The sequence below is a fragment of the Pseudoliparis swirei genome, chromosome 23 (genome assembly GCF_029220125.1).
Source record: "Pseudoliparis swirei isolate HS2019 ecotype Mariana Trench chromosome 23, NWPU_hadal_v1, whole genome shotgun sequence".
Classification (NCBI taxonomy): domain Eukaryota; kingdom Metazoa; phylum Chordata; class Actinopteri; order Perciformes; family Liparidae; genus Pseudoliparis; species Pseudoliparis swirei.
The window spans coordinates 16,638,538-16,663,106 of NC_079410.1; the positions used below are offsets into that span (position 1 = coordinate 16,638,538).

Below are 24,569 nucleotides of genomic sequence, written 5' to 3' on the forward strand. Positions count from 1 at the left end.
TTAGGAGCATAAACACAGACATCTCTCCCGCGACACCCATCTCCCTAAATATGCTTTCGTTTTTGGAGCGAAAAGAGAGATGAGGGAGTTGCAGATAAATCTTCTTTAAAAAAAATGTTTGCACAAAATTCTCAATTTAAACAGAGCGAGAAACACATTGTCAGTCGTGTTATTTGCACTGTAGTTGGTTAGTCTCTCGGAGCAAATGAGATCCTTTACAGATCGCTTTCCCTTAATTAGCGTATTTGGGATACAAGAATTCTCGTGAGACAAGTCACTCAAAAAATCCCATTTATTATTTAAATGTATTCAACAATTCCAAAAGATAAGATCGACAAACATGTCATAGATTTCATTTACAAGCTGTTTGTTCTTCTCATCATATATCTGTAGCGGCTCCCCACCCTGCAGAGCACAATCTCATTGGCTGCTGAGGAAAATATCTTTCATTGGCTGTAGCACGGAATAACTCAAGAACGATGGCACACGGCACATGCTAGAATGCACACGCTCACTGGTTTACACAAACGTACCCAAACATGCACACATACACGCACACACACACGCACACAAACACACATGTGCAGTCATGATTGACCAAGTCACTCAACCAATCAGTTTCATTCTCAAGCAAGCTGTCAGGCCGCCATGTTGAGTAAATATTACCATAATGCATGTGTGTCAGTGAGTAGCTAATGAATGGATGAAATCCGGTGAAGCTCAGTCACACGGAAACAGAAAACTCGCCCACTCACTGTTACTGTGCTTGAACGCCCCCTCCACCTCCCCACCATCTCACTCTCTTCTGAGTCTCTCTCTCTCTCACTCTCTCTCTGTCTCGGTGACTTTCTCCCCCCTCGCCCTCAACTTTTTTTCTTCGTTTTTTTGTTCATCACAGAAGAAGAAGGAGCTCTTCGACTAGGTGAAGATGTTGCTTCAGCACATGGCCGGTAGAGCACCTCCATGAAAGTAGCATATTGAGGAGACCATTTTAACGTTTTAATCTGAACAGCAGCGGGACATCATTGTGTGCATGCGTGTGTCTGTGTGTGTGTGTGTGTGTCTGTCTGTGTGTGTGTGTATGCACGCGAACAGTGTTGACGTGGTTAGTGGTAAGGATATTGTCATAATGAGATGCTTCCCTTCACCGATACATTGGGAGGAACAGTGCAGAATGTGTTGTTATTCTCCACATAAACATTATATAGTTACCGTGCCGTACCCAGCCATGAAGAAAATCACCCACTGCCACCAAACACTGACAGCCCTAAATATTTCTTTCCCAGCTGTTCGATGTCTGAGCTGCATCACAAATAACATCTCACAAATCCACTGTCTCAGTCAAACAGGAAATCTTCACAAGGGACAAATATATTATTTAGCTATTATTATTTTGTATCTCCTTTTTTTTGTAGATTATTATGCATGTCTATAAAGTAAAAATACACTCTAAGGAAAATTGCACGTAACAACACTACGAGTTTGAGTCAATCGAGTCCGCTTGTGGAGAGAAGAGGTGAGGTCGTCCACTTTTTTTTGCAGGGTTTTCGTCGTTGTCGTCGATAATTCTGTGCAATGGAGCAGGTCTGAAGAGGAGAGACGCTGAAAGCGAAGGAGCTTGTGGCGAGGGGTGTAGAAGAAGAAGAAGAAAAAAGGCCCGACTCCACCCCACGTCCCACTCCTCCCGCCCCGGCCCCCCACTCAGCGTGTCCTCGGGAGCTTTGCATCCAGACTCGGCTACAGAGCCTGGACGTCTTGGCTGATGAATACGAAGCAGAGGTGTCCATGATGATGGAGAGAATTGGGAAAACTAGAAAGCATTCCAGCTCTTAACACACACTCAACCAATCCCCCACCCCACCCCCCCAACTCCTTTTTTCACTCAATCTCTTCCCGTCTGACTGTCTCTGTGTCTGTTTGCTCTCAGTCGGCGTAGAGGATGAAGCCGGAGAAGGTGCTGTACTTGTTGTTGTTCCCTCCGTGGGCTTTGCCTCCATCCAGTTTGATGTATATCTCGTCGCCCGCTTCCAGATGGAGGATGACGCTGTTGGAGGCGTAGTCGTAGTTCTGGTCGGCGTCCTGGGCGATGGCGCTGGCACGAACCTGGGCGAACACGGGGGAGAAAGAGGAAGAGGGGGTTGTTAGCGACAGCACACGCAAGACACCACCATGGGTTGTCCTCCTCCCAAACACACACGGACAGACTGCATATACAGAACTACTAAGGCTTCACAATCTTCTAGAAAATCATCTGCATTTTTTTGGGAGAGAAATACACGTACTGTCCGGAAAAAGAAGCGCTAGAGTTTTTATTTTGTATCGATTTTTTTGAGTTTATGAGAAAACTAGGAACATTTCACGTCAATAAAATCCTTCCAAAAATGTCAGCTGTGCACCAAAAGCTAGTCTTCCATGGCGCAAAGATCACCACATTTGTATTACGGTTATTAGATATTCTGATAATTGACTTGCAAACAAATGAGACCAACATGAATGGTCTGCTGCTGCACCACGAGAGAGTCACAGTCTTGAGAGAGAAAGAGAACAAAATCTTTTGAAATCCAAAAAGTCCAACGGTTTTTCATTTCGAAGTGATATGAGTAACTGGACACAGTGGCACAAGTAGTTCTTCATATAGATATTAAACCTACAGGTCCAACCGGAGGGTCAGGCCAACCTCAGGCCTTTCTGTCAAGCAGATTTATGGGTTCAATCAAGCCTTCCACGCAACACCTAACACTCGACCTCGGAACAAGAGGTCCACCGGAGGAGAACGCCTCAGGAACAACAACAACAACAAGGCTGCTGGCTTTGTGGTGGAAGAGACAAAAACATTGTATTAAAGAAACATAAGAAGACACATTTAAAGTTGTATAGTGAGGCGTAACAAGGCTATTTGGAAGGAGTTTGGATGTAGAGAATTTTTTTTGAAATCTCTGTTTGATTTCTGGACCATTCATGTGTGTATATGGGTGTGTGTGCTGGGGTGTGTGTGTGTATGTGTGTGTGTGTGTGTGTGTCTATTCTGCCTTATCTGAGATTTTGGAGCGCTTTCTAAATAACCTGTCCCGGTGAATTTAGACCTTCACCATGAACGTGTTCTCTCTCTCTGGGGAGGAAAGTAGCTGCGAAACAACGGCTGTGTTTTCCAGCGTGTGTGTGTGTGTGTGTGTGTGTGTTTGTGTGTGAAAGAGAGACTAATTGTACATATTATATACAATACAAAATAGTGTTGCTCAAGAGGCATCTTTTAAGAACTGGTTGTCTTCTTCTTTTTGCGGAATACAATGAGCAGACAATGGGAGGAGTGTGAGTCCGTGGAAAACAGCTGCACTAACAATGAAGGTCAAGGCCTGGATCCGGCACACGGTGTGCGCCGTTGTCTGCTGATGCCAAGTTAACTATGATCCTCCACAACAGTCGCACACGTAAACTAAGGTGACCAGATTTGAGTTTGTGAAAAAGAGGACACTTCGTCGGGGGGGAGGCGGGGTAGCGGAGGCGGCAAGGTGCTCCGTGTTGCCAGATTGGAGATGGTGAAGTATCGTACCAAAGGCTCAAAATGGTCGTATTTGGAGGATAATTATCGTGTATCTGGCAACACTGAGATCGGGCGACCAATGACTGCTCTCTCTACAGTCAGAGCTCGCGCAAGAAGGTGGAACGCAAGGGAGATACCATTTCCAAAACTTGTAAAGGCGTAATAACTAGTTTGTGAAAGACCCAGAGAAACACAAATATCCGACGAAGCAAAATCCCGGACGTTTTTGGAATCCCTGCCGGACGCATTTTTTAGGTCTCAAAAAGAGGACATGGCCGGGGGAAAGAGGGCGTCTGGTACGTAAACCTTATTCTGCACCGACACAAAGAATACTGGGAATGATTGATGATCAGCAGAACCAGCGATATCATCTTTTTTTATTCCATCCACTCCTTTTTCCAACGCGTACACAGACATGCATTCAATCAGATGATCGGCGGTTCATCCCCAGCTCCTCCGGGCCATGTCCCGTAGACTGTGCCATCGGTGGATGAGGTGAACGACGTGTAGTTGTAAAACTCTTTCTGTGGTCAGAAGATGAGAATGCACTATTCAAGTATAAGTCCATTCACCATTACATATTGGACATGCTGCTGGAGGACGAGCCGTAATATTCAGACACCAAGGGGGTTTTATAGCCAGTGTTTCTTTTTTATCAACTTCATCTTAGTCCAGTTTACAGTATACTGAAGCATCAAAGACCAGGCTGAAGGCAAAAAGCCCCCAAAACAAGCAGGAAGTCAATGTGTCGGCAGTGCAGGCAGAGCCTCTCCTGGCTTGTGGGTTTCTACGGCTCATAAACTGCTGATAGTGATGGACTGTAATGGAGGGTTCAGAACTAAACATTGGCTTCATTTACAATCATGTTAATCTGCCAGGTAACTTTGACGTGTAAAAATTGGCCATAAAAAGGGTAGTAATTCCTAAACGGTCCTCTCATTATAGATGCTGAGTGAAAACGTTCACGTTCACCTAAGTGGGCCGCTCTCCAAATGCTTCCACTCTGTGCTGAATGTCAGTGCTATTAAACAACGGCTCACGGGGGGAAGTGCATCCGAAGTTACTTAAATAGAATCGTACAAAAAAAAATCTTTATTTTTTCTGGAGATGAAAAGAGAAAGCACTGTACATGAGTTCGAGTACCCATTGTTTAAATAAGCCAATTAGTCACTTAGCATGGTCAGTAAGGTTGAATCAAAATCAATAGTTTCCGTGCATTTGATGTATTTTCTTGTGGCTCATTATCGGGACTCTGAAGTCCTTCGTGGATGCTTCTTTTGCTTTTCGAGCGGCGGTCGACGCGCTGACCCAACAGGCGGCATCGAGGAAGGCCGATAATCAATCGGCCTATTAAAGAAGCACACAATAGGCGTAGCTACTGACACGACACAGATCTACTGCATGGAGTCTCGTCGTTGCCAAACCTAACGGGGAGCCTGGAACAGATATATTAAAAATAAATACATTATTTGTTTTTTGTCTAATCAATTATTTGAAGATTTATTTCTGTATTTTCAAGAGTTTCTATCGGAAGTTTGTTTGTTCATTTTTTTATTATTATTGTCTGGTTTTAACTCTACTCCTAGTCCTTCAGTGTGTTAAGTATTTTTTGTATGGATTCTGTCAAGCTCAGTTTCATTTAGGGAAAGACACGACAGGCAAACACAATTGTTTTTCACGCACTGGTCACTTTTAAGAGTTTGAGTTTTTTCTTCGAGACTAGTGGAAATACAAATGTAAATGATTATTTTCCAAAACCGTACCAAACTCTCTATTTGTGTCTCAGTCCTTTCTGTTACAGCATGTGCCACACCACGGCGAAATATTCAATTCAATTCAGTTTATTTTGTATAGTCCATTATCACAAATTACTAATTTGCCTCAGGTGGCTTTACAATCTGTACGCATACGGCATCCCTGACCTTTGACCTCACATCGGATCAGGAAAAACTCCCAAGAAAGAGAAAAAAACATGTCACGGGTTAAAAAAGGGATGAAACCTTCAGGAGAGCAACAGAGGAGCATCCCTCTCCAGGATGGACAAGAATAGATGTCATGTGACCAGAAGGAATCATGACAAAGTTACAACACATTCAAGGAATATGATAGAGTGTATGAATAGTTGGTAGGAGGCACGGACCACGATCCAGACCTCCGTGATCCATCAATATTCCCTCCATTTACTTGCAAGCTGGTACAATGTATAAAAGTCTGCTCCGGAAAGCAGACCATTTCTCAAGAGAAGCATGTGAGAGTCTTAAGGACTGTTTCCCTGAGCGGCCCAACGACAAACAGACACCAGAGGCCGGAGTGAGCCTTTCCTGCACCGCACTATGAGAAGCATTGGAGTGGTAAGGCGCCGTACTGTGACTCCTCCCAGTGCTGCAGTCCGTTGGTAACATTGTGTTACAGAACATCTCATCTTACCGCCGCTCTGCTCCCCATAAATCATCAGTGTGAGTGCTGCCACAGTGTTGAGGAGAACAACTATTCATCGGCAATATTAACGTTCATACGGCTCAACATTGAATACAGCAACATTTTCCTCAAACTTTTCCCACCGTAATAGAAATATACCTTTCGCTTAGAAATACAGCCTTCAAATGATTATTCTTTTAGTCGTAAAAAAATATATATTTTCGCTAGATTTACTTGTGGACTGTCAGGCGTTCTCAAAATGTTTTTCAGAGAGAGAACTGTGTTCTTTGCCTTGTTCAGCTCGCCGCATCGCGCTGTGAAGCGGAGAGGAGCGAGGTCGACTCTCCTTCAGCCATCTCGACAGGCTTTCTGTTCATGATTTGAAAAATAAAAATTCAATGCTGTCACGGAAGGTGAAATGAGCAATGGCGGCGCTTTACAAAACCTCCAGTGTGACCCTGGTGGATTGAAAGAGAGACACTGGGAGATTAATTAATATACAGCAACATTTCAGTGCCAAAGACCATCATCCAGACTTGAAAGCCCTCAAAAGAGTTCTGGAGCATGTCTGAAGCTTTTGAACATGCCATCGAAGGTGAAAGTCACGTTCGTACCGGCTAATAGAAATAATTTAATTCCGAGGAGAGGTTTTAAGATGGAGTAATATATGGAATATTGTTCTTTTTTATTGTTTATCCTATTGATTAAATCTAGCGCAGCTCATATCGATGTGCAAACAAAGCCTCCTGTTCTGATTCTGAGATGCCGGCGTCCAGAGCATATTAATATGATTTGATGCTCCCCGAGCGTGCAAAGTCAACAGCATCCTATGAGAGGGTTAGCGCCGTTGGCTCGGGAGCGGCTGGCGAAGGCTCGGGAGGATTTGTCAGTTGGGATTTTAATGAAACTTTTTTCAAAATATGTGCTTACCAGGTGTTCACACATGGACCTGGGAACCTCTGGCAATGTCACAGCTGTGTCATACCTTTACATTATCCTCTTCATTTGCTCTCTAAGGCATCTTTCTGCACATGATTTGTGTGTTTTTTCTCTTCTTTTTGTGGAGAAGAGGACAATGTCAATACAACATTTCCCTTCAGAATGAGCAACAACGCCCTGATGAAAGCAAACTTCCCTGGAATCCTTCCAGTTCTTCCACAATGATATTTCCGTCTTGTTTTGTTTCTTTGCACTAATGGTTTCTCACCCTCTTCTGAGACTAACTGCCTAGTCTGGGCCTCCTTTGTTTGCTTTCAATGATCAGCGCGCATGAATAAAGCCTCACTATTTTAGAAATAATGATCATGGAGCTCCTATTGGAGCTGTGTTTTCGCTGCACACTAAGAACTGAGGGATGTGAGGTTCAGGCTACGGCAGCGAGAGGAGCGTGACCTTGAATCTGCAGAGGACATTTGACAAGGCAAAACAAAGCATGAGGCAGCGAGCGCCGGCTCCAGCCACGGCGAATGGGGTGTCAGGCGATGCTGTTTTCCCTCTGGCGTGTTCGTATCTGTCATTTCGTCAACATGATGGCTTTGATTGAATAATATTCCGAGTGGAGACACGGAACTATTCAAGGCTGTGCTTGGGCTTCATAGATAATGCGTGCTGGGAAAAGTGTGGATTCTCTTATCGTGAGGACTGTATACAGTAGCGGTGAAGATGAACATCGCAGTTAGCAGTAATGCAGGCGTTTATGTCAGGAAACTGAGATGAATTTATCGCAAAGGCCTTTCACATTATCCCCACCCCCCCCCCATGCAGCTGCAGGGGGCTTCTGCTTCAGACCCTCTTTAGCGTGCTGTCCATGACAATTTAAAGTTGTATTTGTTGTGTCTGGTGCAGGAGGAGCGAGTAGCGTCCCACTGGGACGTCTTACAAGAGGCTTTGTCGGCGTGACAAGGACATGTCTCGCTGACAGGGATTTGTTGACTTGATGTTGAGCCTCCATTTTGGATCAACGGGTCTATTGGTCCTCTTTAAATCAAAGTGTACTGACGTCTAATTGTGTTTGAACATTCCTGCCGTGAACTGCATGCCTAATAGCAGCTTAGATAGCTTGTCAGCGCCATTGAGCCTCGTCCAAGATTACACACACACACACACACACACACACACGAGATGCGATTTTACAGAGCTAATGAGAACAGGAAACTACAATGGGGTTTGTGAGAGAATTTTTGTCAGAAAGAGGCAGTTCTCCCTCGCGTTGCCGGTGTATTTTTCGGCGGAACTTAATGTGAAAACATGATAAGAGGAATGAAATGGTAAGAGGAGATTTACCATCTGTCAGACGAGAGAAGGGAAAGGCTTCCTGAATTAATTTCACCAGCTGTTCATTTTCTACCTGCTCAGCCTCCTTTGAAGCAGAAGGACTTTGCAGCACAAACTTCTCGCCGTTTATGGATTCGATGACTCTAACACTGAACGGGGAATCTGGTATCAGGCATCAGCTCCTCACCAATATTCAATCCAAATACTGTAGAACGCATCCAGAGGTTGGGCAATCGTATCAGCGGGGGCGACAAAGAAGGAGTCAAGACAGCTCCTCTGGAAAGATCCACTGAGGCTTGTCAGAGGGAACAGTGGTGGGGGGAACTTTGACCTGCAATCCAGCCTCTTTTCTCTGTTGTGTCTGACTCATCACGATCAGTTAATTACTGAGATACACAGCGCTGGGTGCCTCCGGCCCCCCAACACCCGAGACCACAATCACTGCTCCCGGCATTGTCTGAAAAGAGACTTTTAGAGCAAAATGTTCAACCTTTGTTCACACTAAGCCTGTTTTTCTTCCAGTGTGCTTCCTAGTAACCCTGAGGCACTGAGATTTTCCCTTTCTTCTTAAACGAAAAAAAAGAGACTCCTTTAAAATGAGGAGAAGAGAGATTCTGTACAAGTGTTGGATGTGAGGCAAACTGTCAGCTTTGCTATCACATGCATTTTTCATACAGTAGCCGATTCATCCTCTCTTACTGTCTCACCCGCTTCTTTTTTCTTTGTCATTTTAAGGGGAGGTGTAGCAGGTGTTAAACACATTGATTTATGTTGCAGACTGTGGGTCATTTGAAGCCATTGACTTGCTGCTTTCCCGTGAATACGGAGAGGATTGTGGGATAATTGTGGGTGTCACTGAAGACTGAATTCGAGGGGGACGGCTAAATGTCAGGGGCGTGGGGAGAGACGGAGAGAGAGAGATGTTTGCATAAGAGGGCCAGGGGCACTTGTCCATCTCCCTTATGGACCTCATTATAATGAAGAACTCTTGTGAGTCAACACCATAGCATCCTTCAGTCAGTCGGCCACAGGAGACGATCCGCAGCTTATTTTAGACCGTATGTTTCTGCTCTCGCGAATACACAAGACATTATAGCTGCAGTATATTTCATGAGCTATAAGCTGAGATGCCAGGGCGGTGACCGTGTGCACTCATGTCTCTCTATCTGTGGAGCTCAGTTTGGAAACGTCACCAATAAATGATTTTTTTCTTGACCGTTCCTGCAGATGACAGCCCGTGTCATCTTGACATTTCCAATCTGTGTGGTATTTCCTAACAACATGGGCCAATCTTCATTTGATAGCCCTCGCACCTAATTAGACCAGCTCTAATGTTCCACTCGGCGGAGTGTCAAATCCAATGTCCAATTACACCGCAGATCAAGGCCAAAGGTCCGCCTCCACTACCTCTCGGGCTGATTATAGGATATGCCACAGTGTACATCACACAGAAAGGAATGGGTCTGTCCGAAGAAGGAAAGAGAGACGCACACACACGTACACAAACGGGGATCAATACAAAGAGGCTGAGGGACTGAGGGTGGCTCTCCCAAACCCCGGCTGTCTCTTCCAGACAGAGTCTCTCTGTTGCAGCGGGCCGACACACAGAGGCCTCTCAGTGCCACGGTGAAGAGTAGCAGGTCTGAACATTACCGGAATGTTAAAATCAATCAAGTCCAAGTGTTGCTGTACGTGTGCGTCCTCGCTCGGACGGATAATGGCAAAACACCTCCGAATCAATAAAGACCCCCGCCCCCTTTTTGAGTGACAAGCTGTTGAATGTTATATTCACAGCTTTCATTAGAGTTCAGAAGCAAAGCAAACAGAGCCGGCCTCGTCCAGGTGGCTCTGTTCCTGCTTTTCTGTTCCTGATTGACGACACACGCTAAACACAATGCGCCGGTTTCACCTGGATGAGGGATGAACAGTATTATTCCCCCACCCCCCCCAGTGAGTGTCGATGATGGGCCGAGGGGTGTGAGAAGGAATTGGCACGTGAAAAGGTAAAAAAAAAATTTTAAAAACAGCATTGCTTCTCTCTTTTTTGAGTCCAAAAACAAAATGTAAGAAGAGGATGGTACGCCTTAACTTATTATGTTGCAAAGCAATGCATCACTGAAGGCAGTGGAGAATATTCATGTCATTGTGTGTGTTCACAAATCGATTCTGCGATGACGCAATCTGGATTCTGATGTGCTGCTTTTTTTTAAAGAAGTTTTTTCCTTTTTAAGATAAAAAACGTTATGCTCCATTTGAATAAGTGAGTGTCTGCAGACCTGACATAGAGGAGAGATGGAGGGCAGTGCACAGTCGGGATGTGGGTTGAGGCATTGGGTTAGGAGGGTGTGGTGAAAGGGGAGGGGGGAGGGGCTCTGCATGCATGTGTGTGTGTGTGTGTGTGTGTGTGTGTGTGTGTGAGGTGGAGACCGCAGCGGTAATTGCTGAGAATGAGCCGTGTGCACGAAGGACGTTGAAGCTTATTAAAGGAGGAGACAGTGATTATTCACTATGGTCCTCTTGAGAGGCCGACGCTGAAGTCATTGCTTTTAATTAACTCTGAAACGGTTTCTCGTGGATTAATAACAATATTAAGAAGGGAATGGAGAGAAGTGCAAACACGTCCTGGATCTGATTCAAGCTTTTCAAAATTACAATTACATAGACTTGATGGCACAATAGCACAATAAAGATGCCTTGTCTGTCCTCTAACCCCCCCCCCCCCCACACACACACACACACCCCACCCTGCTACAGCATCTATTCAACTTGTCTCCAGCGACGTGTCCGACACAAAGCATTGATTTACTGGAGAGGTTTTCGGATTGGTCGGAAATATGGCACTGGAGTGAGAGAGTGCGGGGGTCGAAGAAGCCAAAAGAGTGAAAGCGTGTGTGACAAAGTGAAAAGCTGGAAATAGATTAGCTTTTTTGTTTGTCTACCAGGAAGCTCACTTTTTGGTCCATAGCTTGAAAAGTGTCAACGTGTTGAGGACAGTGCTGGGATTCACGTGTGGAACTCTGGAAGAGGAGGAGAGGAAACAAAGTAACCTATGGATGCTGATGGGAGACGCAGGTTTTTAAGAGCCCCTTGAGTGGGAGGAGCACACGCTGGAAGGAAACAGCAGTGCAGGGCCTGAAAACCCGCCGCTTCACTGAAGCCAAAAGATGATAAAATACCAGTATTGTCTCCAATTCCCTCGTCTCCCCTGTCCCGACCCACAGTGTGGCGTTTCCTGCAGCCTTAATGAGCTGAGGAAAGCACCAGTGTGACTGCAGGAGCTTCACTTTGACTCTCGGCACTTCATCAATGATGTATCGTAAGTTGGCCCCAACATTTATAACCATTCACAGTCACTTACGCAGACGGAGGCTCGGGGGCCTTCTCCATCAGACAAGCACACGAGCTAATAAACACGGACGCCGTGTTTCTGCATAAGCCGGAGAAATAGACGCGGTTACCACTTTATAAACATTACGCGGGTCTCTGGAGATGCACACCGCGTTCGTCTACCTTAAGTACCTCCGCGACCGCCTCCTGGGAACACAACGGAGCGGGAACAGAAGGCGTTTTATAGGAACATATGCTCTTCTTCCCCGATTATATCAACGATTTTACGCCCACCCATAAACATTACTGTTGAGTGAGACTTTATTTATAGAAGGCATGCAACTCCCCTTTTCTTGTCGGCTGTGAACTTGGCGAGGGCTCTGGTTGCCTTGGTGAGACTGCAGCTACACAGCTGACGCCAGCTGTTTATTTATTTTTATTTATCTCCATGTGTGCACACGTACTTACACTGTAAGACCGACAACACATTTCTGCTTTAATCTAATCATCTGTCTGTTAATTGATGTGATTTTTTAAAGTATTCAACTTGGCATATACATAAAGAAACTTGAGAAAACAAAGATATTTCACAGCCAGCAGATGGGAAAAAAGGTCACAGAGGCTGCTGGGACATGATTTGAAATGCCAGTTGGAGGATCAGATATTAACTTACATTTATTACATATCTCATCTCACTGCAGAGCTCTGGGTTTATAATAACTTGATTATGGTGAATCAGAAATCCCAAAGTGTTCATGAAAAGAGGAACAAATGATGTGCTTCCTGTGCACTGTATCTTAGGATCTCACTCATGGTGTCACGTCTCACCACAGTGCTGTATCTCCATGTGTACACACCCTTTAGCTGTAAAGATTATGGTGGAAAGAAATAAAGTGCAGCTGAGCAGTACAAATTAGAGAAGCATGGCAATGTGTGAAATGCAATAGGCCTCAACTTCTACTTCCTCTTGGTTTCTTATCACATAATATACATAAACGCAGAATTAAAGCTTTAATAACATATTTTAATGCTGCATGTTTCTTGAGCATGTCATTGATATTGTACTTGCTGGATCAGGTGTAAAACACCGTATTATAGCGTAAACCTTTTCTATTGTTTTTTTAAGTGGCAGGAATTCCTTAATCTCAGCATCTTTTTCATTCTTTCACAATTTTGTTTTCCTTTTTCACGTTTGTCATAATCCGGGCCACAAACTAAAAGAAACGCATGTTGCATCCAGAGAAACAAAGATATAACGAGATCTGCAACAACTGCAGCGGAACATCTTTTTTTTCTACCGGCAACACGTATTTCAGAGCAACTTTGTCTGATAAGAGATGTGACGGCTGATCGGAAGCCACACATTAACCGACCTGAGAAGAACCTCCGGGGCGCAACATAACACGAGAGCCACATTAACACGATGCATCAAAGAAGCCGAGAATAGATCATGTCGACGACCTTAATGCATTTAACACCACGGCGAAGACGCACGAGCGCAGCGCGCTGGACAGTCAGCACAACCCGGAGGAGCTGGCACAATGTCGAAGATTCCCTGTATTTACCCTCGGTTTAAGCCACTAAAACCCACATAGTCTAAAATTTATATCAGATAAAAGTAATACAATTAACGCATTCATCGTGCACACACTTTTTTTGTATAGCAATAATTGTAATAATAATAATAGCTTGACTAAAAAAGAAAACTATAAATTAAATAGAATCACTCATAAATTACACGAAGCATTTAAAGTGAATGCCGTCAATTTCTCAAGATATCAATCGATACTCAGAAAAAGCGGAATGGCCAAAAGTTCCACATTTGAGCGCGTAACGACCAACAAAATCGGCGCGCGCTCCCCTCGTTCAGCCCTCAGACTGTGACCGTCCTTTGGATCGCGGAACGCGGCAATGTCAGGACGCATCACGCGGAGAGGGGACGCGGGCTGCAGCCAGCCAACACATCTCGGTCTCCAGGCGCGCGGCGCGCCAAAGCTGTGCGCTCTGGGCTTTGGAGGCACGCGGCGGATGCGCACGCTTTCCTCACAATGTCACTTTTTATTCCCTGGTATTTTTTGAATGATCGGTGTCCGTACAGTGTGGATTTTTATATATTTTTTTTTTCAAGAGAGAACGCCTCAGAGGAGGCAGGAGGGACCAGGAGGAGAGCACCGGGCTGTCAGCCATGCTTACACAGAGGAAACGAAAGTCAGAAAAAACTTTTAAAGCACAAACCTGGCCGTTCTTGCAGAGGTCTGCCCACATGCTGGTGCCATCTCCTCCTCTCATCAGCACATGGTAGATGAAGAAGTAAGTGCCCGGTATGCTGCAGATGAACTTGCCCGCTATGCCATCGTAGTTGTTGCCCAGGTTGGTGACCACGTCGTCAAACTTGAGGATCTCGTAGCCTTCGTGGGGGTTCTTAAGCCCCGCGTAGAAGGCCACCCGAGGAACCGTGCTGTAGGTGGCCGTGCTGATAGCTCCGTTCCCCCCCAGACCCAAAATCCCAGTCCGACCCTGATCCCCTCTGTCTCCAGGAGGCCCCGATGGTCCCGGTGGACCCGGTTCTCCCGGTGGTCCGGGCGGTCCGGGCTTGCCTGGCCTGCCAGGCTTCCCCTGTGGGCCCTGCAGTAAGGTGGAGGGTGGAAGCACGTTGCTGCGGTCGCTCAACGCCTCCGCCTCCGCCTGGAGCCCGGTGGAGCTGGTGCTGCTGGCCGGAGTGCCTTTGTTCAGGTAGGGGTCACACACCATGCGACAGGTGCCCAGCATCTCATAGTGGCTGGCGTCGTTACCCACGGAGCTGACGAGCACGGGGATGAGGACCACCAGCACCAGGACCAGCATAACCCCGACGGCAGCCGCCACCAGGGTCTTCCTCCCGATGCTGAGTCGGGGAAGGGGCTGCGCTGCCAGCGTGGGTCTCCCGGGGGCAGAAATGGTGACTGCTTGGTGTGGAGAGCCTGTCACCGTCGATCGGGATCCAGAGATCCCGGGAAGAGCTGCAAGAGGACCGGCGAGTGTGTGAGGGTGAGCCAGAGACCCACATGCACTTGATACTCCTCACTGTTCCGCTCGGTCACATGAAAGTAGGCATGCAGTCACTCACACATGCAAAAATACCAACGCGAACCCAAACACACACAGGGAGACATTCAGCCCGTACTTAGCAAACACAATCTGACTTGTGAGAAGAAGCAAGAAGGATGCAGATCCCAGAGGAGTGGAGTGAGAGAGAGAGAGAGAGAGAGAGGAGAGAGAGAGGGAGAGAGAGAGAGAAAAGGATGAGAGTGGGTGAGTGTGAAAGATACAGAGCAGCCACTGGATCTGTGTGTGTAGGTGTGTGTGTGTGAGTGTGTGTGTGTGTGTGTGTGCGTGTGGTGAGTTTGTGGTGCCGGATTCTCAGGCTTGGCTTTTTATACGGCAGAAGCAGCGGAGCCCCCCCCCCCCCCCACACACACACACTCCCCTCCCCTCTGCTCCCCCATCGAGTGAGAGGTTGGTGTGGTTACGTCCCCCCCCCTCTCTCTCTCTCTCTCTCTCTCTCCGGCTCACTCAGAGGAAGGACTCTCATCACACGGCATTTCTTTCCACCACTCTCCTTAACCACCGACTCACCAACACGCTCCCCTTTCTTTCATCCCTCTCTTCTCTTCTCCCCTCGCTCGCCCTCCTTGTCCTCAGTCTTGATGCCATTTCTCACTCCCTTGCTTTCTCCTTTCTCCCTCATCAGCATCCAGACTCTAAAAATAAAGACGGAGCCGCGGAAAGACAATCTTTTTTCTTCTTCTTTTTTTTCCTGGAGGTGGGTTCTGGAGAGTCATGCATATATGTGCACAGACACAAGGCAACACGTATACTCTGCTATGCCAAGAAGTGCTAACACCTTCTCCAATAAAAAAAAGGTGCAAATTATAAAAGTTAATGCCAAGAAAGTGATTCATAAACCAACAGCTTGACCTGTAAAATATAAATTAAGCGTTACAATAACACATAGGAACAGTTTGTAATGGTCTTAGTGGCACATCACATCGAGGAATAACTGTTTTAAAACGTGTTCAATGGTCTTACTGGCACATCTCTAAAAGCAGCCTCTCTATCCTGTTAAGGGCCACCGACAATGGCGCTCCTCTTCGGTTATTTTATTCTCCTCTTCGCCACCTGAATGCACTGACACTTTTTTTAGTTCTTGATTTCATGTTTTTTTTTAAATCAAATCAAGGGTCCTGGTTGGGAGAAGAAGACAAAAAATCTATGTGCAGCGGTGATGTCATTTGTTTGACATTTTCATCCATTCGAGTGATGAATGGTCAAGTAAGAAAGAAAATGACACAGAATGTAGATGGCAAACCAACATAGTCATCACGTGAAATATGTGTTGTGTTTGCAGAGAGTCGGTCTTCATTGTTTTTGGTCTCGATGCAGTAAATGGACGAATCACTCAAGTTGGATGGAGAGAATACGGCACGTCTGTCTATATGAACTTTTGATTGGTAAAAACGGGCCAGCCTCACAGAGTCAATGGTAAAACATGATATCTCTGAATGGTGCAGCTGGTAGCTCAACACCTCACGCAAACGTGCAGTTCAAGATCAGAACAATCTAAAAGATAAAGGGTTCTCCAGCTGGTCCCTAGAAGAGAACCTCTTTTGGTTCCCACTCAGAACCCTGTAAGCAGTGTAAGGGGTTCTACCTATACCCAACAAAAAGAGGTAAAGCTAGAACCATTTGTCTGCCGACATGAAAAGTAAATCTATGTAGCTTTCCCCCTTCGTTTTATAAGAGACAGGGAGAGAGAGAGAAGTATAAAAAGAAGACAGAGTGATTGAGCGAGCTCAGGGGGCGAGCGGTGGAAGAGAGAGAGACAGCGCTTTTCACAGCGGCTACGTTCTGAAGCACAGGTACATAACTACCAAACAATCAACACACAAACGCTCTTAGTTTAATTGTCTTCCTCAGCGTTTCATTAATTACATGCGGCCTCTGTCAGTAAACAACAATGCGGCATTGCAAATGTCGTTGCAGGGAGACAATGTGCACCGTTGCCCCCAACGACCACCAGCGGCCCTCGCCAGTCTCGTCTTTGGACCGCTTTAGAAATGCCGACAACAATGGGCAGAAGTTCTCCCCAGGACTAAAATGACCGTGAAACAGATCCACTTATATTCACTCATAAATGTCATATATTGTTCTCCACCCTAACCATGGGTTTAGTTCAGGTTAGCCCGAGGCTAGGGGAACCGCGGTCAGTAGCCGCGGGCCGTTTTTTTGGGAGGAGGTGGGGGAGGTGGACCTGGGAGGATCGTTTAACACCTGTGCTATAAACAATCTTTGAATAACTTTTTTTCCCGTTCTTTGGATGAAAAAGTAACGGATGAAGGCTTAATGGACCCTTACAAAGAGTTATTGTCAGACATACACATATATGCCAATATGAGGACGCATGCAAGCCATATACTGTATATCCTGCTTGTTCATAGTAGTTATTTATCTTTTCTATAGCTTTTTATGTTATGACGGGAACATATTGTTGGATTAATGGGCCGATGTGCCTTCAAGGAGAGTGAACAGGATTTTACTCCAACAGGTGTTTTCGATGATCAGTTCCACCCAAAGTATTAATAAGTGGAATTAGACATTGTAGTCATTGGTTGGAAGAGATATCTGCAGATTTCTTGGCTTTCACTGGTTGCCCATTCCTGGTTGAGATCGGACTGTTTGTACCTGAGCTGGATTGAGAGCTCGTGATGGATTGAGATGGATCGATAAGCCTGACTATCTGTCATCACTACACCTGACATATCTCCAGTTATTTTTTCTCTGCATTTCTCTCTCTTCATCATCATTAAACTTCAGTTGCAAACTTGTGGTATCGCCAGTCGGCTGTCTAATTTATCACTGAGCATAGTCTGTGGACATACCCAGATATCCGGCACAGCAGGTGTGTCTGCAATGCAAATTTGCCTGTTTTGTTTTACTCCTCATAACAGACATGGAGTTTGCCTCTATAAGGAAGCACACAATCCCTAAATTGGTTTTGGGATTTGTTTAGAGGGCCATTGTTTGTTCTTCACACCTGTCGGCTATAACTGCCAGTGGGATCACGGTGCCCCAAATCTCTAAATCTCTGAACCACAGAGATCAATGCACACCGGGGAGGACAAACAGAGAGCGGTGGCGATGAAAGAGAGATGAGCTAGACGTGGAAGACGACCGACGGCGAAGCAAGAGGTGCAACACGGAGAGGGAGTCTACTGCCGTGGCAGCTGCGCTTCATATCAGTGGCGCCGGTTTGTTTAGCTTTATCTGTCGGAGCACGTCCTGTTTTAATGGAAGTGACATTTTGTGAAACCCTGATTTGCTGCGTGTGTTAGGGACAGATTTTAATGAGGCGTGTTGTATTTTGCGGGTGTCTTATGGATGTCAGTGAGGGGGGAAAGTTCGTATCCACCGCAGAGGTTTGGGTTGTAGGCCCTCGGGCGTGTTTCGTTCCAGCCGACACGTGTGGCATTGATGGCAAGTGGGAAACTAGAGACACGTTTTTAACAGTTTCTTTGCAATGGTTGGTTGTCGCGCTGCTCAATGGAGAGTGGACCCGGGGCGAGAGGGTGGCACACCAATGTGTTCAGGTATTAGATTTAACAAAATATTTTTTTTAAATCATTCAAGGACATTTTTAAATATATGAATAATGTGTCCTTATATTTTGTTAACTTTGCAGGTGTGGTAATTGTTTTGGTATTTGAGCCCAATTAAATGCTTTAAGTGGTTTAAAGCATTTAAAGCAACCATGACATGATGTGGAGAGCTGTTTGTTTATTTACACATCCTGCTCTAACGGAGCAATTTATTTTGAGTCATTCATCTGATTAATCCAGGATCATTAATCAGTCCTTTTAGCTCTGTTTTTGGTCTCCACCAACTCCTCCAGAGTAATATGTGGCTTTTTATCTGCTAAATGCTACACTGTGTTCAGCATATAGTCAAACACGTGTGATGTCTGCTGTGTGGCACTGAACATGTAGCTCTAGTTGAGTAAAGCTGACACAAGTCACATGACCTCTGCCTCAAAAGAGACGACACTACTGGTGTTGAAAAATGTACAATCTCATTTAAAATAATGATGCACTCAGACCATTAACCAGAACCTTATTTGAGTAATTATCAGACTCTAAAATCCATCTTTGCAAGCCTTAGTTAGTGTATTGTGATGACATATTGAAATTAAAATATATAATTAAAATAATATAATCATATAGAAAAATCATCTTAAAATATTGTCGTAACCAATAGAAATAATGGTCAATCCAACCATGATAAGACTACTGTAATATTCATTTCTATTCAAAAAGAGCTCAGGTACAGCACAGCTGATCGGACGGTGATGAAAGAGAACACACTTTTGAAACGCAATAAGTGAGCGGAGGACACGAACAGGAAACCACAAGCTGACTGTGTCCCGGCTTCAGACACTTCCAAACACACCTCAAACACTTCTAATCACTTTGTTGTTCTCCCCGGTGACAAAGAGACGGTCTCCAACTGTTTCAGAAGTGCACAAGGGAAAAAGCACAAGACATGGAAGAGGACAAAAAAGAACAAGGGAAATAGACTTTCAAGGATTTTATTTTTCTTTCTTTAAAAGATAAAAGTTGTACAGGTCAAAGAAACAAAACAACATCACAAACACACACGCAAACGCAGTAGACGCCTCATCTCTAGTTGAGTTTGTGTCTCTGATTGCTTCCCTTGTGTTGCTCCTGGCCGAGGCTTATCAAAGAGCTCCTTTCATAAGTGCCAGGATCAAGCCACTGCTGTGACTGCTTGGCACCCACTGAGGTGGTTTAGAGATGGAGGGGTGAGGGGAGAGAGGGGAGGGGGGGACAAAGAAGACAAGGAAGTCAAAAATTGAGGATGGTGAGTGAAGGCGAGATGGAGCATTTGTAAAAGAAAATGGGAAAGCAAGAAAAGGCTAACATCGGAGGGGACTTGCCGACGGCTTCTGCAAAGTATCTGTGAAATACGAGCGTGTGTGCGCCCTGCTAGAACGCAGAGGAGGGAAATGTGTGAGTCTGGGGAGGAGTTGTTTCATATATGTGAGGAGGAAATTAATTAGAATTTGCTTTAAGCCCTCCCCGCCTCAGTGATTTCTTGCTGACGCGCTCTATAATGCACAGAATAACCAGGTGGATGCAGAAACAGTGAAGGACATGACTCCAGAGGAAATGAGCAACACACACACACACACACACACACTCTCACACACACACACAAAGAATACCCTGAGGCCATGTGTTCCTCCACACTACAGCAGCCACGGTGCCACCAAGCCTGACGTCGGCCCTGTTTACCAAAGCAAGTGACGGCGTTGCATTTCTACAAGTCGTAATAACTCTGACTTTGCCGACCGGGGCTCGTTCGCTTAAAGGTGAGTCCGCCTGGTGCTCCTTCACGCTCAGGGGGCCGCGTTTGCACGCCGGATCCGGATACCAAAGCGACGGCGAAGTGTTGTAACCACTCGCCACGCTATGTCACGTGTGCCGTCTAATCCGCCGTATACCATTAAACGTCTATGAACTGATGACGCTGACGTGCTCTCAGCCGAGAGGAGGATACTCCACGCGCAATTGAGTGAAGACGTTCAGCTGCGCTTTGTCGCCCTTGAACATGGCTTCGTCTTTAGTCTCTGTTTACACGTCGTCTTTTTTTCCTCCACTGAGCAGCAGAGCTCCGGGGGAAATTGTTGTTTAACTCTTTGTCCTCCAATTCTGCAGAATGAGGAGCGGTGAGAGATGGCAGGCCGGCTCTTTGACTGTCCGGCTGCAGGGCCGGCGAATATATCCAGGTACCACCGTGAATGTGCTGACGCGCGGTGTTGTATGTGCACGCGTGTGATTCACGTGTGCGTTCCCTTAGCGTGCGGCGAGCCGGTCGTGAAGAATAAGCGGGCGTGAGCTTATGAGATTTGTGCACAGCCGTTGATAAGTCGTTAGAACATGAGAACTGTCACCAGAACACGGCCCAGAGAACCGCAGACAGGGACGGCTTTAAATGTCAGCCAGATCCATCGCACAATCGTGATGTGAGCTGGCGAAGACGTTCAATGGCCGGCCAAGAATCGACCTCAACGAGTGCGTGTGCGAATATGTGAGTGAAGTAAAAGATGCCAGTGGACGTCGGTCCAGATGTTTTTGGTTCGCCGCGCTGGAGTCTGATCGGTGGACAGCGGCGTGATGGGAGGTGTGTCATTCTATTATTATGATTATTTGGAGTTGTTTGAACTTGTTGTAAGAAAACGGCTCCCCGGAGGTTGCCATAATTCGAATCATGTCTCCATCTTCATTTGCCAGAACAGTTGTGGCTTCAATCGGTCTTGACTCCTCTACCTCCAGGCTCCACAATGATGAGATGACCTTTCCACCGCTGGCCAGGACTATGTACTTACATAGTCCCGGGCGGGATACATAATATTTGCACTTTTTATAGCGTCATTAACAACTATTACCATTTGTCATTTGGCAGTGTATGTTATGATTAAGATATTCAGGAATGGTATTCTTCTCTCAAAGCACTTTTGAGAGTTTTTAACTGGTTATGAATCAGTCTCAATTTATTACTGGTGCCTTTTCTTTTCTTTTTAACTACATAAACAAACGAGACCACCAGTGGGAAGATGGGCTATCGGGTCATCGGTGATGATTCCTCGCGAAATCGAACGAAACAATTTGTATTGCTCCTTCAGCTCCGGCTCCAGTGAGGCAACATCATGAAACTTTGACTTCAAATGTGTCAGTAAAACATTGTGCTGCTTTGTGCCACTCGCATAAAACGAGCAGTAAAACGTGTACTCCTGTGACCAGATCCACGCTGTAGCTTCAGGGTCATGAAACTCAAAGTCTGCGCATATCGTTGTGTCTGCTGTCTGTGGATGAGTGATGACAGTGGGCCCGATCTCAGCCTTGGCGGTCCACAATCTGTCAAGTGGTACTAGTGCTTTTATTTTAGTGGTGAAAGTAGACTGAATTAATAAGCATGTGTGTACAGTTGTACTGAATTGATATTTTAACCCTGAGAGTATGAAGAGCTATCTCTATGCAAGACTCATCGAAGTTCATGGCCCATGTTCTGATCCCTCTGGTAAGCTGGGACTAAATAACTGGGTTTCAAAACTGAAACAGACGCATTTAAACGGTAATGTGTGACGTGAATATGTATTCCTTTGAGCGATATTTGGTGGAGACCGAGTGAGGATTCTTTTGTGTTACCTTCTTTTCGTGTGTGTGTGTGTGTGTCCTCCGTCTTGTCCGACCCCAGGGGGAAGTCCCTGGGGGAGGGCCCTGGGTGGTGTCCTTCATCCAGGCATTGAAGACGAGGACCTGTCAAAAAGCTGACCTGAGTCCAGTGAGGCGCTCTGTGGCCCGCTCTGGCTCCCAGCAGGAGAAACCGCAGAAGAACATTCGGTCCTCGGGGAAGGGGATAAAGTTTGTATGGATTGGACCACGTCCCTAGAGGCGAGATAGTGCGGGGAGATGAAACATGATATAGTGATGTGTGGAATCTCTAAAAGTTTCAGAAGGCGTGTTTAAGAAAAGGTGACTGTGGTATACAGCCTTTTTATCTCATCAATTTGATGGAAGTACATTTAAAGCAATAGTGTGACGCTTTGGGAAATACACTTATTCGTTTTCTTGCTGACAGTTATATGTGAAGATCCATACCTGTCATCTTGGTTAATCCGCGAAACAGTCTGAACAAATGATAATTCTCTATTTTATAGGGAGTTAGCTATTTCTTGGCCATAGACTGGACGTACATAGATGCATTTTCTCATCATCTTACGTGACCAACATGGTATGATGTTTTTCACAATAGTCCCGTTTTTTTCTTCTTTTTAATCTTAAAAATTTATTTACTTATATAACTTGAGTTTTTCATTTTTTCTGTTATGCTTTGTTTTGTCTTGCTGTGTTATCCCCTCATTAATTACCCTCCACACACACACACAAAAACCCCGGTGAACATTTACAACAGATAAACTTTATCATCGTTAAGGTTCAGAAGACTCTCGAGCTGCCCGTACTTGGGGAAGAAGTCCCAAATCCAGATATATATAATACAAATTATTTAATAATAAAAGAAAGGATCATAAATATATATGTTATCAGACGAGAAGCGTTTCAGATAGTGTTTCCCTTTGATTTTTTTTCACAATATCCGGCTGGAAAACATCAACCTGTTTTTACGATCTCCAAGGGAAACCTCCATTTTGACTTCACCTCCCATAATCAATACATTCCAATCATACCCGAGTCATCTTATAGTTAAAATAACCATAAGCATGTTATAAACACCATACAGTTACAATAATAATACTCATACAGTGATCATACTTATACAGTGACAGTGACTTTCTCCTATGTTTTCCTTAATGCATTCTTCATAAAATTCTTCATAATATCCCTTCTTAGTTATCATATCTTTCTTATGTATTAATTTAAAACATAGACTCTCTTATTATGAGCAAGTATATATAAAAACATTACAACTCTACAAATCCGAGGGGAAGTCTGTCATGGGCACAATGCAGTCGGTTGCTTTACATTCAAAATATTTTGTTATAATTCATTACAGTAACTTGGGCAGAATTACAAATGCATTGCCTTGTGGTGATATTAATATTAAAATCACTAAGTTATTTAGTATTAATTGCATTCCTCTTTTAGCGCTTCAGCAACAAAATTGCACACATGCACAAAAGGTCAAGGCTCCATATAACGGATGCATAATGATACCCCCACATATTTCAGGTGGAAATCAGGAGGTGTGTGTGTGTTGGTGCAGGATGTGGGTGTTGTGAGTGTGTGTGTGTGGTTGTCTGTGTGTGTTTTGTGGGTTGAAAGCAATACAGTTGTTGGTAAAGCATCTTCTCATCATCACAGAGGGATTAATAGAGTAAATGTTGACTCTATCTACATATCTATATTGCCAATTAACTCGAATTTAAATGGTATCGTAAAATTCTCGATGGACTTATTAACAGTGCAATGTCACGAGGAGTCATACTCACTGCTGACCCCCGTCGCCCTCCCCCAGCATTGACCCTCTCGCTGTGAGGCACCCGTTGGCCCTTTGACCTTCGACCCCAGAACCGTGCACACAGCATTCAGTCAGATGCAATTAGTTTGTATCTCTGTGCATGAGGAATCTTGACCAATCATGTAACATGGAGAGGGAATTTCTGATGAACTCTAAGAAAGTTCCCTTAAGCTGCCATGTCCCACCACGGGCCTCCCAGCCCAGTTATACTGTACATCATATAGCCATCAGGGAGGAGAGGGTGAAAAACATCATGAATATGAAAATCATTAATATGGATCTGGGAGCAGAGAGAGCACTTCATGAAAAAATGAGAAAGCCATGATTAGTTATGATGTATCTTTAAATTGGGAACACATTTAATATGAATCATTCAAAAAGAAGTGTGGGAAACTTTGTGTTTACAAAATTCACATTAAACAATGTATATATTTGAGTTTTACTGCACTCTTCTGACAGCTATGAGGAGTATAACGCTCGTTCATAAGACACAGCACCCGCCGCAGAGTATACTGCTGACCTTGACCTTGTATTTGTCTTTTTTTTCTCTCGAATGAATAAAATAAATTATTTTTCATTTGGCCTGGCTGGGCATATTTTCCAGTGAAATCTTCCGAGATTCATGAGTGATCTGACCACCTGACTAAACACCTGGATCCAAAAACGTTCCAAATTTCGCCAGAGAGAGTGATAGAGAGAGAGAGAGAGAGAGAGAGAGAGAGAGAGAGAGAGAGAGAGTTAAAGAGTTATGGGAAGACAGAATGGGAAAGAGAGACAGAGTGAGTGTGAGGTGAAGTGCAAAGGGGAGAAACACAAAAAGCAGTGGTACCCTCCCTCCTCCTCTTCCCTCCCTCCTCCCTCCTCCCTCCTTCCTCCCTCCTCCCTCCTTCCTCCCTCCTCCCTTCTCCTTCCGGAT

General features: G+C 45.1%; 1 protein-coding gene across 1 annotated transcript; it reads right to left on the reverse strand.

The window, feature by feature from the left end:
• Positions 1-274: 274 nt before the first annotated feature.
• LOC130188793 (C1q-related factor) lies at positions 275-14,616 on the reverse strand. Its single transcript, XM_056407288.1, has 2 exons — positions 13,796-14,616; positions 275-2,103 (listed from the first exon to the last, which is right to left on the reverse strand). The coding sequence occupies exons 1-2, from the start codon at positions 14,402-14,404 to the stop codon at positions 1,924-1,926; spliced, it is 789 nt and encodes a 262-aa protein (XP_056263263.1). The 5' UTR covers positions 14,405-14,616; the 3' UTR covers positions 275-1,923.
• Between the last annotated feature and the right edge of the window lie 9,953 nt (positions 14,617-24,569).

Coding starts and splice junctions, on each gene's coding strand:
- LOC130188793 (XM_056407288.1), bottom strand. CDS start 14,404: ATGCTGGTCCTGGTGCTGGTGGTCCTCATCCCCGTGCTCGTCAGCTCC. Junction 2,104..13,795: donor ACCTCTGCAAGAACGGCCAG/GTTTGTGCTTTA, acceptor GTGTTCGCCCAG/GTTCGTGCCAGCGCCATCGC.